The 17,697-nt window shown below is 49.9% G+C and overlaps 1 protein-coding gene across 2 annotated transcripts in view; it reads left to right on the top strand.

Moving 5' to 3' along the window:
• CEMIP (cell migration inducing hyaluronidase 1) overlaps nt 1-17,697 on the top strand; it is a 161,121-nt gene that overhangs the window by 103,533 nt on the left and 39,891 nt on the right. For both annotated transcript variants that reach the window (XM_057722302.1, XM_057722300.1), the window contains exons 10-13: nt 1,759-1,891; nt 2,687-2,878; nt 15,156-15,331; nt 17,433-17,642. In XM_057722302.1, the coding sequence (XP_057578285.1) occupies nt 1,759-1,891; nt 2,687-2,878; nt 15,156-15,331; nt 17,433-17,642 (711 nt within the window). The remainder of the gene's footprint in view (nt 1-1,758; nt 1,892-2,686; nt 2,879-15,155; nt 15,332-17,432; nt 17,643-17,697) is intronic.

Raw genomic sequence — 17,697 nt, 5'->3', positions numbered from 1 at the left:
TATTATTTATTATGATATTGCTAGTTATTTTATAATTATTATCATGAATAACAATCACATTGTGTCTACTTAAAGTGAAGATCAGGTTCACTGGACAGTGGTAAAGCCCTTTTTACTCTTCTTATCCAAAACTGAGGTCTTTCTTATGGTTAGAAAAAGAAAAAAAAAAGTAGCAAAATGGAGTAGATGTTTTCCTGAAGTTTTTATTGGACGTTGTCCCTTAAAAAATGTCCAACTCTGTTGGATGACGTTTTCAGGCTCAGTTCTCAATATTAAGGGGTGTCCTACTGAAAAACATTCTGGCCTCAGGAAAAAAGATCCAGGGTTCAGAGGCATGGGCTTGACCCTCAGGTGACCTTGAGCTTGTCTCTAAACCCCTCTGAACCTTAGTGTGTTCCTCTAAGAGCGAGTCTGCAATGCCCGCCTCTCTGCTGTGGGGACCTCCCCAGATAATGCTGTGAATGGGTTGCTTGCAGGAAAGGGCTGAATTTTCATTCTGGCTGAACTCACATCTCCATAGCTCTCCTTCCAAGCCAAAGACAACGGATATCTGCTGGGTTCAAAACAAAGTTTCCTAAAGGTGCCATGCCCCTTTTTTAGATTGACTGTACTTTGCCTTCCTATTTGCCTAGCCCTGGTCCCTTTGGTCTCTGTGCCAAAGAGGACACCAGCTGCAGCCCTTATTCTAAACTGCAAATGTCTGATGGCAGCCACAGTCCTGGTGCAGACGCACCTGGCCCTGGGATGCGCCCCAGCTGGCAGGGATCGTGCCCTCCTCTGAACCCACTCCCTGAAGTCTCTACCTGGCCTTGAAGCTGCTCCCCTGTCAGCTCCCATCAGCGGAGACTCTGCTCTGTGTCAGGTCCTGGGTTGGATGCTGGGATCGGGGAGGCAGACAAAACCTGGCCTTTTCAGAGCCCAGCACCCACTGGGAGGAGACAGACACTGAACAAAGGACAGCAGGCAGAGGCGCCTGAGGGTAGCAGTGGGCTGGACTGCAAAGCACCAGCTCTGTCATTGGATGCATCTGGATTCAAATTTTGGCTCTGCTCTTACTGGCTTTGTGATGCTGGGCAAGTTACCCAGCCTCTCTGAGCATCAGTTTCCAGATCTGTAAAACCAGCAACAACCTCATAGACCTCACAGCCATGAAGAGGGAATGAAGTAATATATGTAAATAATGTACATAGCTCCATACCTGCAAGAGGGGTTCTCAACATGACTTCCCATTGGAATCCCCTAGGCAGCCTTTAGAAGTTCTGAATCAAACCCGTGACTCCAAGGATGGGGCCTGCACATGAGTATTTTTAGAGACTCCCCACAGGATGTGGAGCCACATTTGGGCACCAGTGAATTGATCATAGTGAGTCTTCAGTAAGTGTTGGCCACTGTTGGTGGTGCTGGTGGTGGAGAGTGGTACGAGTTGTAAGACACAGTCAGCCCAGCTCCCAGAATAGTGTGTGCTGGTCGTAAATGCTCCGGAAAGTGTTCACCAGGGCAGTCAATCACTGGTTTGGATACTAAACATGGTAGGACCCCAAGCAAGATGTTTATCCATCCTGTGACTTCATGCTATCTTTCTTATAACAAAATCGAGAAGGGGAAACGTCAGAATAATAATCTAAGGCCATTGTAAAGAGGTTTTGCAACAGAAACAATTTTAGACTCATGAGTATATGTTTATAACATTAATCATCACCTTCCTTCTTTACAAAAAGAAATTGACTTTGCCCTGTAATTTCCTATTGCCGTTCCCAGGCCACTACAGTAGATGGAGTTAACCTTACCACTGAGGTTGTCTACAAAAGAGGCCAGGATTATAGGTTTGTGTGCTATGACCGGGGCCAAGCCTGCCAAAGCTACCGTGTGCGGTTCCTCTGTGGGAAGCCTGGTAAGCAGCTCCTTGCTGGGGACGGAAATGCAACTGTGGCTTGGTTCCTTGAGCTGGCAACTGTGCATTGTGAGTTTGGATGGCTGGCTCGGCTGCCTTCGGGCATCTCAGTGACACCGTGCTCCTGCCAATCTCGCAATGGAGAGCACTTCTGTGACACAGGAGCTGTGGGAGGGTCCTCAGAGTTGGCAGGAGCTGGCAGAGCCCCGCCCTACCCAGATGCCCTTCAGGAAGGGGAAGGGCCTGGTCCAAGAAAACCAGGGTGCAGTGGATGGAGCTGACCTTCCTGCAGCCCTCCGCCACAGAGACATGCAGCTCGTGGCCTCTTTGGGCGCTATTATTTTAAACCCAGTTCCCGAGGTGCTAGTTAGAAAGGATTGGAAATGGTCGTTTTGTTCTCGGGGTCACTTGGCCATCTCCAGAAGGCAGTCATTAGGGATGGGAGTTCTTTGGAGGGGAGGCTTACAGCTACTGTAAATAATAGTTGAGAGGAACTATATTTGTTTTACATCTTTTGCGAAATGGGTGTGGTGAGGCAGCCACATTTAACTCTAGCTAAGGGGTTAGTGGAAAATTCCCCTGCCCAGAGCTAATGAATGGCTCTTTTCTGGTAGGGTTTTTGTTGACTTCAAAAAACCTGTACCACGACTGGGATGGGGTGAGCCTGGTGATTTGGGTTTTGGATAGGCAAACCTGGCATTTACTGATTTAGGGAGGGGAAGGGAAGAGATGAGGAGTTAGAAGTTTGCCAGGAGCAAAGGTTTATCTCTCAGTCTCTCCTGTTTTGGGTTACAGTGAGGCCCAAACTCACCGTCACCATTGACACCAACGTGAACAGCACCATCTTGAATCTGGAAGACAACGTACGGTCATGGAAGCCTGGAGATACCCTGGTCATTGCCAGTACTGATTACTCCATGTACCAGGCAGAGGAGTTCCAGGTGCTCCCCTGCAGAACCTGTGCCTCCAACCAGGTCAAAGTAGCAGGTAGGACATTCACTCACCCCTCCCTAGGCTAGATGAAACTGAAAATTGTTAGGCTTAAAGTTGATTGAAATCAAAACAAATTTGTATCAGTCAGCTATTGTCATAATAATGCTGCATAACAAAAAAATCCTTAAAATTTCATGGCAAGCATTTATTTCTTACTGATGCATCTACAGGCTGTCTAGGGTTCAGCTTCTCTAGACTTAGCTTGGCTCCAGGCTGAGAGTTGGGTTCAAGTCAGCTCCATGTGACTCTCATTCTTCCCAAGACACATTCTTCTCATGGGGGAAAAGTGATGAGAAACATGGGAGGGCTCTTAAGGCCTGAGCTCAGAACTAGCACCCTCTCACATCCACTTTCCACTGACCAAAACAGATCACGTGGTCCAGCTCAGCATGGATGGGGAACCCTATTTCTCCCATTAAGTTAGAGGGGAGGGAATGAAAATTTGTTAGGCAATAATTTAACCTATCACAAAATTTTAAATCTCTTCTTTCTATAGCTTTTACATTTTCCTTTTCCTTCTCCTAAATCTTGACTTAGATGCCCTGTCATTTATGTTATGTGAGGTTAGTGGAATTACAGACTGTTAGAGGTAAAAACAGACCTCAAGTATATTCCAGGCAAATTATTCTTAGTGGTGGGAGTTACATATCAATTAGGGTCCTTGGGTGTAAGCAACAGAATCCAACTTGACTATCTTAAGCAAAAAAGGAGTTCATTGGGAGGCTATTCAATTTAGAAGCTGAGTGGCCAAGCTGCGAAACAGGACCAGGAACAGGGCAGCTTTAGGGGTCAGGGTAGTAGGAACAAGAGGGCAGCAGCATTAAGGCATCATTATTTGCACATCCTAGGACGTGGTGCTCAAAAGTTACCTTCCAGGGAGATAGCACTGATTGGGCTGGTGTCTCATGTGCTCACCCTCCGGATAGGGCTGTCCTTCTAAGACTGCATTGCATGGACAGAGTCACTCCCCAAAGGAAAATTGGGATGTATTACCAGAGAAAGGAGAATCAATACTGGGCATTAAAAATATCAGCTGCTGTATGTGGAATCTAAAAAAAAAGGGTACACATGAACTTATCTACAAAACAGAAATAGAGTCTCAAATATAGAAAACAAACATAGTTACCGGGGGTAAGGAGGAGGGAGGGATAAACTGGAAGACTGGGATTAACATACACACACTACTATATATAAAATGGATAACTAATGAGGACCTACTGTATAGCACAGGGAACTCTACTCAATACTCTATGGCCTATATGGGAAAAGAATCTAAAAAAGAGTAGATACATGTATATGTATAACTGATTCATTTTGCTCTACACCTGAAACTAACACAACACTATAAATTAACTATACTCCAATAAAAATTTTAAAAAATGTATATATCAGGTGCCACAGGACCATTGCACCTGGAGAAGTATTAGAATTCGGGGGTAGAAGGAAGACCATGGATTAAGAAAGCATAACCAATATATTCAAAATATCTATTACTTTGGAAATAAAACTACAAAAGGTAAAATTGGACACAATATTTTTGGCTAGTGTAAGTGTGCTTGAGGAAGAATTTGGAGGCACAAAGGTTTAAAAAAGTGAGAACCTGTGATGGAGTCCAATGCCATTATTTTATTTATGGGGAAGGGGACCCTGGAAGGCATGTAGCTGAGGTGGTCCACAAACACTGCAGCCTGTGGTCCCAGTGCACCGACTCTGAAGACTCAGAATTGCAAAAGGAAGGCTGTAAATGTTTCCAGAGATGGTGATGTGGTGCATGTGGCTAGAGAAAGGGAAGGAGGAAGCAGCTTGTGGGCAGAAGCTGGGATGACCAAACATTTGTTCCTTGATGAGGTAACAGAATGATACCTTAAATGATAATTTGCTTGAAACCCCTACCTTCTTCAATAAAGGTTTTGGTGTCTCTTAGAATAAACACAAGTCCAGGTAGATCTTCATCCAGGAAAAAAAAAAAAAAAACCAGAGTGAAAGATACATGTCTAAGTGAAAAGAGACTGATGGATACAGAATAAATTCAGCAAAAAAGGGGGGAAATTAAAGTTAGCAGAGGCTACTGAAATAGATCATAAACTGTACCTCTGAGCTTCCTGGCAGACAGAGCAGAGAAAGAGACTTCACAAATTACTTAACTAATATTGTCAAATAAAAGGAAGGTGACCAGAAGCCAAGAGAGGCAACTTTCCCTTAGCTTTGGGCTACTAGAGATATGTCATAGGAGTTTTCATGCCATGTGATACTGCACAACAACGTGAACCATCACCTTGGAAACCATTTGATGCAAAGATGGTCTCTGCACGTGGCTATTTATGGTTTGATTTATCATATTAGACGAAAGGTCATGCTGTTGGTCACATTTTCTGAAGGCATTTTGAGGAAGAGTTTTTTTCCTTTTTTTTGATGGAGGCAAAATCGTTTATAGAGGATTCATATTCTAGGAATGGCAGTTATTAGCCAAACAACCTTAAATAATTACTTACCTTCCCTTTGCCTCTGTTTTCTCATCTATAAAATGGAAATAATGATCACAACTACTTCAAAGAGCTATTACGAAGGTTAAAGGAGTTAGAGATACTTGAAGAGATGCTTAAAACAGTGCCTGGCACGTGGTAAGTGCTCGATCACTGTTAGCTGTTACCAGTAGTAGTATTAGGTGCAATAGTTTAGCAACTAAGCTTAAAGATGGACAGGAAGGAAGGGGCATGGCCCACAGGCCAATGGTTAAAACCTGTATATTGTATAGCTTATCGATTCTGTTCTTCAGTGACATGCAGGAAAAGGAAGTTGTAGACGGAGAGAAGCAAACCATTTCTGTTGTGATTAGCAACCCACACGTGAGGTCTGCCAGGGATGCAGTTGTGGTCTATGTGCCCTGATGCTTCTGGGTGTGGAGGCTCTTCCTGTGAATGTGCACACCCTGCACTTCTTCTACAGGCATCCTCACTCCTCCATCACAAGGACACCCACGGGGAGGTGGCAAGGAGCAGGTCATTATGTATTCAACAAACAAAGAGCACATATTCTATGCCAGGCTATGCTCCAGGCTATGGGAAGCCGTGGTGAATCACACAGACAAGTTCTCTGCCCTTAGGCAGCAGTGAAAATGGATACCCAGCAAAGAATCATCCCAACAAAAACAAAATCCCAAATGTGAGAATAGCTATGGAAGAGGAATCTGGGGGATTGATGGGAGCATCGAAAAGGGGGATTTGGCAAAGTCAGAAAAGGCGTGGAAGGCTCCCCAGAGGAATTGATGACTGAGCAGAGAGGTAACCAGGGAAGAGGGCCAGAGAGGGGCAGCAAAGAGCCTGTGCCGGGAAGAGCAGGCAGTGGTCCAGCTACAGAAAAGGACCCAGGTAGTGGGTAGCGCTAGAAGGAAACGGGAGAGCTGCGTGGTGCGGGAGGGAGGGGAGACCCCCAGATGGCAACTTGGGGCTTTCTTCTGAGTACAATGGCTTATTAGACTTCCTAGATTCCCACTTACAGGACAGCACGGAGACAAGCAGTTCGTAGTGAGTGTTGGACCCTTGGGTCTTCACTGGGTGACTTTTATTTTTTTGTTGGAGTATAGTTGCTTTACAATGTTGTATTAGTTTCTACTGTACAGCAAAGTGAATCAGCAATACGTATACATATATCCCCTCTTTTCTGGATTTCCTTCTCATTTAAGTCACCACAGAGCATTGAGTAGAGTTCCCTGTGCTATACAGTAGGTTCCCATTAGTTATCTATTTTATACATAGTCGTGTATATATGTCAGTCCCAATCTCCCAATTCATCCCACCCTTTCCCCCTTGGTATCCATAAGTTTGTTCTCTACGTCTGTGCACTGGGTGACTTCTGTGTCTCCTGAGGACAGTACTTGTGGACAGGCCTCCTGGGATGCCAGTGTCCTCTGGGACTCTTGGCAGGAATGGCATTCAGACCGTTTGAGCTGATGTCACTGCTCACTGTTAGGTGACGCATGGCTCTGGGGCCACCCTTGTGGCTGCTAGAAGGGTGAGGGCTTACCTTTAAGGCCTCGCCTGTAGGGGGGTAGGAGGAGGAGCACCCCTGGGAGAAGCACTTTGTCTGGTCACACCAGCCCTCATTTTCACCTCACTGTTAGGCTCCCCCAGGCCTGGAGGGGAGATTTCATCTTGAGCAGGTCCTAATAGGGCCGCGGTGGGTGCCAAGAGTGACCCTGAGAAGGAGGGACCCGGTGATCCTGGGGCACGCCCACCTCACACCCACATAGCGCAGTTTGGGTGGGAAGGATGGAGCGTTGCTCCAGGTGGCAGTGTTTGCCCAGTGGTTCCAGGGCTTCTTGAGGCCTGTTCAGGCTGGGCAGAGACTGAGAGGTGGCTGCTCTGGGCCCTGAGTGCCAAGGGAGGAAAGGGCAAGTGGAGACAATGACGCATCGCCCTCAGGACCCTCCCGACTCCCTTGGTGCAGGACTGCCTGTGTCTGCATCTCCTTCAGCCCCACAACACCGCCTAGCTCCTCCCCCGTTAGAGTTATTAGGCTCAGAGAGGACCATCTTGCTCAGAAGCTTTAGGGCTTACCTGAAAACAGTGCCCCCTGGTGGAAAGCATCAGAAAAGCCCCAGGGAGGGGTATCTGTGAGGGGGGTGTGTGTGTGTCTGTCTGTCTGCCTGTCTTTATGTCTGTCTGTCTGTCCTGGGGAGTCTCACATTTCTCCCCTTCAGCTCCAAACCCATCCTCTGGCCCTCCATCCCCTGTTGACCTGGAGCAAGGACTCCACCTGCTTTGTTCTTTTCCAGAACCGTGCCCCGACCCAATTACCAATTAGCGTTCTCCTCCCCAGGCTGGCTGCAGAACGACACACAGCCTTCCTGGATCCTCCTTCCTCACTGCCCCCAGATTCCAGTAAATGGGACTTTTTGCATGTTAAGGACTTTCTGATGGGAAACAGATGGGGGTAACAAAGTCATGAAAATGTGTGAATCATCTAAAAAAAATATTTCAAAGTTTTGCCAACCACAGTGTGATTTTCAACACCTTCCTGACATGGCAGTTGGAAATCTCCTCCATCTTCTACCCTATTTTCATTCTCAACTTCCCACTTTGCTTGTAAGCACCCCTCTCACCACACAGTTTTAAGTAATACTACGAATTCGTATTAACATTTTTTGAGTTTCCTATGATATGCTAAAGCAATTTACATAAACCGTCTTGCTTACCCTTCATGATAACCTAACAAAGTGGGGCTACTGTTTTCTCCACGACACAAATGAGGAAACCAAGGTCCAAGGAAGTTGAATGTCTAGACTCATGCTTTCCAATGTGGTAGCCACCATTCCCATGTGGCTATGTAAATGTAATTAAAATTAATAGAATTAAAAATTCCATTCATAAGTCCTACTAGCCAGATCTCAAGAGCTCAGTGGCCACATGTGGCTAGTGACTACCATGTTGGACGACACAGAATAGAGCATTTCCATCATCTCAGAACTTTCTAATGGGGGCTGCTAGTGTAGACCAGCTGGTATAGACCAAGCAAGTCTACTTGGTCGATCTAAGCCAGGATTCACACTCAGAGCTCTCTGGCTCGAAGGCTGTGTTCTGCCTCACCTGTTCCCAGCATCTTCACTCAAAGATGACTGACTGCAGGAGGAATCCAGGGAGCTCTGGAGTTTAAATTTGCCTCTCCGGGACCCTCCAGGCCAAGTCCCTCCGGGCTTGTCCTCATGGTCTGAGAAGGGCTGGCCCCATTGCCCCCTCCCTCAGAATCCCTGGGCCCTGCTAGGTCTGAGCCACACGTACGGGGGTCTGTTTCTCCCCATTGGAAGGTCCTTGACCTTTACCCTCCTCTGGACCCCAGAGCGTCTCGTGCCAAGCTTGCCCTGTAGAGAGGGCTCGGAAGAGGGAGGGTTGTGGAAGCAGGCCAGCCGTAGGGTGAACACTAGGAAAGGCGGCAGTTTTATTCCTGTGCGGGGCGACTGTGCAGAGTCCCTGTGCATCCCGCGCCTTCCCCACCCCTCCGCTGTGCTCAGGGCCCTCGTGGGTTGTCCAGGACACGTCTAGCTTGGACACGTCTGCTTTCCCCTGGTTGGCCTTCCTGTGTCAGAGCCTGGAGGAGGAAGGGAGGGGTGAAGGCCGGGTGGGAGAATTCTGCAGACAGGATGGGATGCTGGGAAAGCAGGGCACACAGCTTCCCTGGGATAGCGGCCTGGGAGCGGCCTGAGAATGCAGCAGCAGGACAGATAAAGTGGCTGTAAGGTTTGTAAAAGTCCTGATAGGGAGCTCCACATAGAGGGAGGGGGCGGCGGGACTGGAATATTCTTTCAGCTCTCAGTCTGTCTTACTGACTCTGCTCACAGCAGTCTAATCAACCCATGGCCTCCATCTACCTAGAAGTCACCCCGACCCCCTGGCTGCTTTCCCTGGTGGGACAAAGAAAGCTGTCAAACCTGTTTCCTACCCACTCCGCATCATGATAAGCATGAAGCTAGTGGTGGGAGCCTTGGGTTCCAGCCTCCACTTGGGGACAGCTGCGTGCGTCACTTCCGTCACACCAGCCCCCTACCCTGTGCCCAGGGCTGGTCCAAGCGCATTCCGTGGATGAACTCATGTCACAGCCATAGCTACCTGTCCAGTGACGTGCTGTTATCATCTCCATCTTATAGATAAAGAGGCTGAAGTTCAGGGAGCTTGAAGAACATGGTCAGGGACTCATGGCTATGATCTGAGTCAGAATCCGGCCAAGACAGCCTGGCTGCAGAGCCATAGCCCTCCCCATCTCCTGTCCCACCTCTCCAGTCGTGTTGAAAGTGGACCTCCGAGGAAGGCCCTCTGGCCACCCACAGGAACAGAAGCCTCTGGTCAGCATCCTGTCTGGACACCATATATATATATAATTTTTTTTTTGGCCACGCTGCACAGCACATGGGATCTTAGTCCCCGACCAGGGATCGAACCGCGGAGTCTTAACCATTGGACTGCCAGGGAAGTCCCTGGACGCCATATTTAAGGGGGATGCCGACTGATTGAGAGGAGCCCCCCAAACCTGAAATGCATACACTTCAAGCGGTGGTTGGAACTCTGGAGATGGGGAGGCCTGGCCTGGTTTCCTGGCTCTGCCAAGCACTGTGGGGACCCCAAGATGCACAGGCTGACGCGGAGGATGATCGGAGAAGACGTCACTGAGAAAGAGCCATCAGAGCTGGATCTTGAGGGATAGTGATTTGCTCCATGGACAGATGGAGGAGGCTAGCTCAGCTAGGGAGAGCGGCTTAGGTAAAAGCTGTGAGATGTAAACAAGTAGAGGCTTGCTCGGGGCAGGATGGGTGGTCAGGTCTGGCTGGAGCAGAAGCGGACGACGTGCAGGGCTGGTGGCGGATAAGCCCACAAGAGTTTGGGTTTTACTCTGTCCGTCCTGCGGGCAGCCAGGCGGGCTGCTGTGCTCCTCGGAGCTGCACGGGATGCTCCCTTCCCACCCCCAGGCTGGCAGGACTGAGCTTGCTACTCCCTGCCACCTCCTCTGTAGAGTGCTCAGCCCCGGGTGATGGGGGTCAGGGGAGCATCCTTTTGGGAAACATATGCTCTATGCTGTGCCTCTCAGGACCAGCCCCTCAGGACCTCATCACTTGCTTTGGCCAGTTCACAGGCATCTCTGAGCTGCCTCTAGGGCACTGGCAGGCAGTGCTTCCTTCTGCACTTCCAGAGTGGTCCAAGGTGGCCTTGCTTGGTTGAGGAAGCCTTTGGAAGTTTTTTGGGTATTGCCAGGAAAGCTGTCCAATGGGGTGTCCACCAGTGACGAAGAGGTCTGGGTCCAATGTGCCTGGAGACATGAGGCCTGGAAGACCAGGAGCCGCAAGTCCTCAGGGAAAGATGCCCAGCTCTGGGAAAAGAAGGGTCCTTTCTAGTGACCCACTTATCTGCAGAAGAGCGCTCTGAGCTGGATGGTTAGGAAGACTAGGGAAAGGGGGCCTCTAAGCGCAGCCTGCCTGTGAGGGGATCCTGCATGGGGCAGCCGCAGCTGGGCTCTGGGACCTCTGCTGTGCTTAGTCACTGGGAGGAGCCCGAGGAGGGCATGACCTTGGAGCGAACACATGTGGCTCCTGAGCTGGCGGCTGTCCTCTGACCACCCCCCTTGCAGCAGGTTCTCCCCGAGAGAGGGAGGGCAGTGCGTCCCATTGGCTGTCACGAGAAATCACTGCTGCCTGGACATAGATGACATGCTCAGCCCTCCAAGTCAGAGTCGAGGGTCCATGGAAAGTAAAGAGGTGCTGGAAAGACAGATGTCACGTTTCATGTGCTCATGGCGGAGGTCCAGGCCCACAGCGCTCACTGGGTCCCAGAGCCAGAGCCTGGTGGTGAAGAGAAAGCACCCTCAGCACCGCTGTCGAAAGGGCATCCTTTTCTGAGGGCCTTATCTGCCACATTCTTGCCCTGCCTCCACCAGGGAGGCTCTGAGCACTGTCTGCCTTCTGTTTCCCCAAATGTGAAGTTAGGGAGCTCACGAAAGTGACAGCAGAAAGCCATTCTGGGACCCTTCTGGGTCTGACTCTCTTTGTTCAGATACAGTTATGATCAGTTCTCCGCATATCAGTCACTGAACTTTGGGTGTTTAAAGCTGGCATGCCTGGGAGTCTCTTTCCTTATCAGCCTCAGATGCTGCTCTGGGTGCAGCTCTCTGTCCAGCCGAGCTCACCCAGGACCCAGGGCAAAGCTCTTTTTGAGAGAAGACCCTGCTCTCCCCCCACCCGAGGGCCTCGTAACTGGCTGCTTTGAAAGGCCACAGAGCCAGTGGGCGGAGGACAAGCCAAGGGTGGGAGAGAGACTCCTGCATGGGTGCTAGAGGGGACCCTGCTTCTGAACCTTAAACCTGTACAGACTCGTGGTCCTGTGACCCAAACCAGACGCCGCAGCGGGGTGTGCTGGAGGTTGGGGCCCCAGCGTTCTGCAGGGTCGATGAAGGCCTGGCAGCCCCCATCCGTGGCAGCCCTTTGGCAGCGGATACAGACCTTTGGCTCAGGGAATAACGGTAAATTACAGTAAATAGACTCTGTGAAAAGTTAGTTTTTTATTACCTGAGACTTTTTTTTTAATTAATGTATTTATTTATTTATTTATTGGCTGCATTGGGTCTTCGTTGCTGCATGTGGGCTTTCTCTAGTTGCAGAGAGTGGGGGCTGCTCTTTGTGGTGGTGCACAGGCTTCTCAGTGTGATGGCTTCTCTTATTGGGGAGCATGGGCTCTAGGCACATGAGTTTCAGTAGCTGTGGCATGCAGGCTCAGTAGCTGTGGCTCGCAGGTTCTAGAGCACAGGCTCAGTACTTATGGCACACGGGTTTAGCTGCTCCGCCGCATGTGGGATCTTTCCAGAGCAGGGATCGAACCTGTGTCCCCTGCATTGGTAGCTGGATTCTTTTTTTTTTTTTATAAATTTATTTATTTATTTTATTAGCTGTGTTGGGTCTTTTTTGCTGTGTGCGGGCTTTCTTTTTAGTTGTGGTGAGTGGAGGCTACTCTGTTGCGGTGCGTGCTGCCGTGGCTTCTCTTGTTGCGGTGCGCGTTGCCGTGGCTTCTCTTGTTGTGGTGCGCGTTGCCGTGGCTTCTCTTGTTGCGGAGCATGGGCTCTAGCGCGTGGGCTTCAGTAGTTGCAGCACATGGGCTCAATAGTTGTGGCTCACAGGCTCTAAAGTGCAGGCTCAGTAGTTGTGGCGCACGGGCTTAGTTGCTCCGCGGCATGTGGGATCTTCCTGGAGCAGGGATCGAACCCATGTCCCCTGCGTGGGCAGGCAGATTCTCAACCACTGCGCCACCTAGGAAGCCCGGTAGCTGGATTCTTAACCACTGCGCCACCAGGGAAGTCCCTACCTGAGACTTTTTAAAAGAAGGACTCTGATAGATTGAATAACAGCCCTCAAACATCACTCAAAGGTGGCCATGTGCCAATCCTCGGCGACTGGAAATGTTACCTTATGTGGCAAAAGGAATTTTGCAGATGTGATTAGGTTAAGGCTCGTGAGATGGGAGGTGAACCTGGATTATCCGGATGGGCTCAGTGGAATCAAAAGGTCCTTAAAAGGAGGGATACAGGAGGGTCAGAGTCAGAGGAGAAAGTGATATGATGACGTAGCAGATTGGGGGAAGGGGCCAGAAGCCGAGGAATACTGGCAGCCTCTAGGATCTGCAAAAGGCCAGGAACGGGTTCTACTCCAGACCCCTTGGCAGAACCAGCCCTGCTGACTCCCTGACTGCTGACCTGGTGAAATGGATTTTGGGCTTCTGACCTCCAGGACTGTCAGAATAGAAATTTCTGCTGTTTTAATTTCTGCTTACCTGAGCTTGTGGTAAGTTGTTACAGCAGCCAGAGGAGGCGAACACTGATTCCAAAGAGAATATTTTCTCAGCTTTGCTGTGTGCCCATCTCACATCTTGACCTGAGATGCCTCAAAGAAACCACCATCTCCCTGAGTCTGCAGAATTCCAAAGCAATAAACATCCTCTGAAAGACTGTAGACCCACCACGGGATGTGAGCCAGGTGAAGGGGTGGGCAGGGGAGCCAGCCCTCCCCGTGGATGAGAGAGCAGGGTGAGGTCACCAGTGGGTGCTGTTCAGGGCTCATTTTAACCACAGCCTTTGCACGTGGGCACCGGTGGTGTCACAGGGTTGAGCTCTGTGCCCTGTTGCTCAAGTCAAGGTCACAGTGAAAGCCAAGTGGTGTCTGTGGTATGGTTTGGGCTGTGAATCAACATTGAGAGATTGCTGCTCTCTCTATAATTACATCTTCAAAAGGAAGAGAAAGCACCTACGAGCCAGGTCAGCAGTCTCAGTGACCCGTTGAATTTAGAGGCAGCCTGAGGTCTCTTTACTCCAGAGAAGAATTTGGGATTGTTGTGGAGGCAACAATCAAAGACAATTCCAAAGTTCCAAACTCTTGTCACCCTGCACCTTTCTTAGGGTGCATTTACTGCACAGATGGAGGAGGAGGAGACTGGAGGGAAAAACAAAGTGGATTTGACAAGAGATTGAATGGAGTGGTGGGAGTGAGACAGTAGAGAGAAGACAGAGTTGCGGGGACAGCCCAAAGTTGAGGGGCCCTGGCCATGGCCAGAAAGTGACTGACAGTAACTAGAACGGACAACAGAGCCAGGCAAGAAGTTTTTCTGGGGACTTCCCTGGTGGGCCAGTGGTTAAGACCCCGAGCTGCCAATGCAGGGCGCGCGGGTTCGATCCTTGGTCAGGGAACTAAGATCCCGCATGCCACGTGGTGCGGCCAAAAGATTAAAGAAAAAAGGTCTTTTGATTGTTAGTTTTTTTAAAGATAGGAAGGCCTAGACGAGTTTGAAAACAGAATATAAAGGACTCAAATGAGGGATGAAACGAAGCTACTAGAAGGGGAGGGCTATTGGAGTCAAGGCTCTTGAGAGTCTGGGAAGTGGTGGGGCTGGGGTCGGAGAGCATCCTCTCTTCCAAGGCCAGCGGGAGGGAGGGAGGTGTGGGTGAGGTCAACGCAGAGTGGGGTGCAAGCATTCTTTCATCGTTCTGTGTGGTACCACAGAGGCACCCACAGCCTGGCAGTGCTGGACACAGAAGCTCCAGTCTGGTTCTTTATAGAAAATTCAGTTGTAGGTACATACTCTAGAGGGGGTTGAGGCAAGTAGAACACAGATTTGCCTACTTCAGCAGAATATGGATTTGCACTGCTTTATAGCAGTGGCTTTAAAGAGAGAGTTTGTTTTGTGTCCACAAGAATCCCAACCGGTAGGCGGTCCAGGGCGTGAGCTCTGTGGGATCACCCACAGACCAGGTTTCTTCTCTCCTGTCACTCTGCCATCTCCAGGGTATGTTCTCACCCACATGGCTGAGGCTGGCCCACCAACAATGTCCACATCCCAACCCCGGGGCAGAGCAGGAGCCGCTTGAAGGATGCACACATTGCTTCTGCTCGTCCTATGACCCCTCTGACCTGCAGGGAGGCTGGGAAATGTGGTTGTCCTAGGGAGTCTTGTGTCTAGCTAAAATAGAAGATTCTAGTACTGACAAGCAGAAGAAGGGATAGAAATTGGGGGACAAATTGCCATTTCTGTCATGGGCTTCAGACATAAGCATGCATGGCTGTGAACCCTGGCTCTTCATTCAGGCCAGTAATTTCACCTCCCTGGGTTTCATTCTTCTATAAAATGGGACTCGGGGCCACAGGGACCACCTGCACCATGGGAGCAGCGGAAGCACCTGTCAGGGCCCTGGAAGACCGTGGGCACACACAGTACCTCTGATTTCCCACTCTCCCTCCTTTCTGCCCTAGGGAAACCAATGTACCTGCATGTGGGAGAGGAGATAGATGGCGTGGACATGCGGGCCGAGGTTGGGCTCCTGAGCCGGAACATCGTGGTGATGGGCGAGATGGAGGATGGATGCTACCCCTACAGCAACCACATCTGCAACTTCTTTGACTTTGACACCTTTGGGGGCCACATCAAGGTATGAGTCTGCCTGGCTGAGGCCGTCAGCCCAACCAGGAGAATTCCCACAAGCCAGCCTGTGGGCAGGGATTCTTGGTAGGGAAGGGGATGGAGGGGCAAGAGGTCGGACCAAGGGGAGGGTACTTTCTAGGAGTTGGAGGGGTCTTATGTATTATCCATTGGTGTGCGGTTCCATCTGTCGATACTTGGGAACAAGAGACATGACAGAGGAACATCTCTTACTCCCCAGGCACGTGGCACCTGTCACGTTGTGCTCCCTGCCTTCAGGATTTTCAACTTTCAGTCATAGCTTTCATGCCGTTTCTTCATTGTTTAACCCTGGTCACTTCCTAAAAGAACAGGCATTTAACTCACAGAAGGCTGCATTTACAATAATTCCATTAAAATACAGATAAGATGGGGACTCCCCTGGCGGTCCACTGGTTAAGACTTCATGCTTCCACTGCCGGGGGTGCTGCTTTGATCCCTGGTCGGGGAACTAGGATCCCACATGCCGCGTGGCGCATGCCGCCACCCCCTGCCCAAAAAAATACAGAGAAGATGATAAGCAGGGGAGAAGAACTAGACGTTCTAGCATTATGTTTACCTGTGAGTTTCCTGGTGGAGACTCAAGACCAAGAGGGAGATGATAAGCAGCAGAGTTCTCATTGTGCAATGAAGAAAAACGGTGTCATTTCATTGGAGCTCATGTTTTCCTAGCCGTCAGCTCAGATAGGAATTTCTTCTGCATCTCTCTGTAAGGTGCCTTCATCTGGCATACTGAATACCATAAGATACCCCAGCATTCTTCATGAGGCCATTGCTTCCAGTGATTTGAGATTAAAGCTGGTAGAATAACCATATTACCTTGGTGTTTTGTAAAGACGATTCTTTTGAAGCTAAAATCATGTGCCTTAAGGATGAGACTTTTTGGTCATCCAACTGAAAGGCATAATTAAGTGAAACTTACAGAATTCATAATGGGGGCCCTACTGGCATAGGTAAGACCATTTTTTTTTTTGGTCATCTGGGCCCAATATAAGAGTTCTAGCATCCCTGCCTCCTGCTCATTAAATGCTAGCAGTGCTTCCCAGTCATTGCAACCTCCAAAAACCCTTCTCCGTATTTCCAGTTTCTGGGGATGAGATGGGGACAGAGGTGGTGGTATAACCTTCAGCTGAGAAGCTTATTAGAGAAACTAAAGCAAGAATAGCAGGTTTATGTTACTCAAGCCGCTCAACCCCATTTCGCATTCTGAGAGTAGTTCCTGAGTGATCAAGCATGCCTTCCCACTTGGCCCAAACTAGACCTCAGAATCATCCTTAACACAGCTCTCCAGGGCAGCCACTACTGGAGCTGGCATTCCAGCTGACACCTGTTTTTGGAAGGAATGTTTAGCATGTCCTTAAGTCATCCTTCTCTAGTAGAAGTTAGCTGAGCTCAGCTTAAGACAGGAATCACTTTCGAACTGCGCTTTTATGGTGAGCTCCTGGAGTGCAGGCATTCCGTGTGATCAGGTGGTTCCCTTGGAATGTGTAGGAATGGCTCTGGGTGTACTATGACGTGAGCTTGTGGGGCACCCCACAACTCACACACACGCGACTGGAGTCATGGCTGATGAAGACTCCAAGCTCAGCATCCCCTTCCCACAGCCAGGAGAGGGCCTCAGATGGTGGACCAAGGCAAGGGCTTGTACTACCCCAAGGCCCGCCCTGTGCTGGATTCCTCAGCCCTCCGAGAGCATGCTTTTTGCCAGCCTCCCGCGGGTTATCTTAGAGTCATCCCTTTCGTATAACGCTCAGTGGCTCAGGAGGCAGGAAAAGAGGGTCGAGGCAAGCCCCAGCCACTGCGCGGCCCCATGGCACCTCTTGATTCCAAGCCATTCATTGCCTCGCGACATTCCCGTGTTATCAAGCAGCACCCGGTCTCCCTTGAGGTAGGAAGGGTCGGACATCTTAACCCATTTGCAGAGACTGTCTTTAATTTACTGAGTACCCGAGGTGGGGATCAGCAAAGCATGTTGAGGACAACATGTGTGTATTTCTGGGGTGTGGGCGGCAGTGAGGGGGATCGGGGAGCACCTCATGGACTTCTTCTGACTCTGGGCTCTCCTCTCCCAGTTTGCCCTGGGGTTCAAGGCCGCACACCTGGAGGGCGTGGAGCTGAAGCACATGGGCCAGCAGCTGGTGGGTCAGTACCCAATTCACTTCCACCTGGCGGGTGATGTGGATGAGAAGGGAGGCTACGACCCACCCACGTACGTCAAGGACCTCTCCATCCACCACACGTTCTCTCGCTGCGTCACGGTCCACGGCTCCAATGGCTTGTTGGTAAGCACTTCCTTCCCGGGGAAGCAAGAGGTCCGGAGCCCCTTCACCTCCTCGC

Source organism: Hippopotamus amphibius, chromosome 2, assembly GCF_030028045.1.
Source record: "Hippopotamus amphibius kiboko isolate mHipAmp2 chromosome 2, mHipAmp2.hap2, whole genome shotgun sequence".
NCBI lineage: Eukaryota > Metazoa > Chordata > Mammalia > Artiodactyla > Hippopotamidae > Hippopotamus > Hippopotamus amphibius.
The sequence above is the reverse complement of the archived record's forward strand: the minus strand, read 5'-3'. Positions and strand labels throughout refer to the sequence as shown.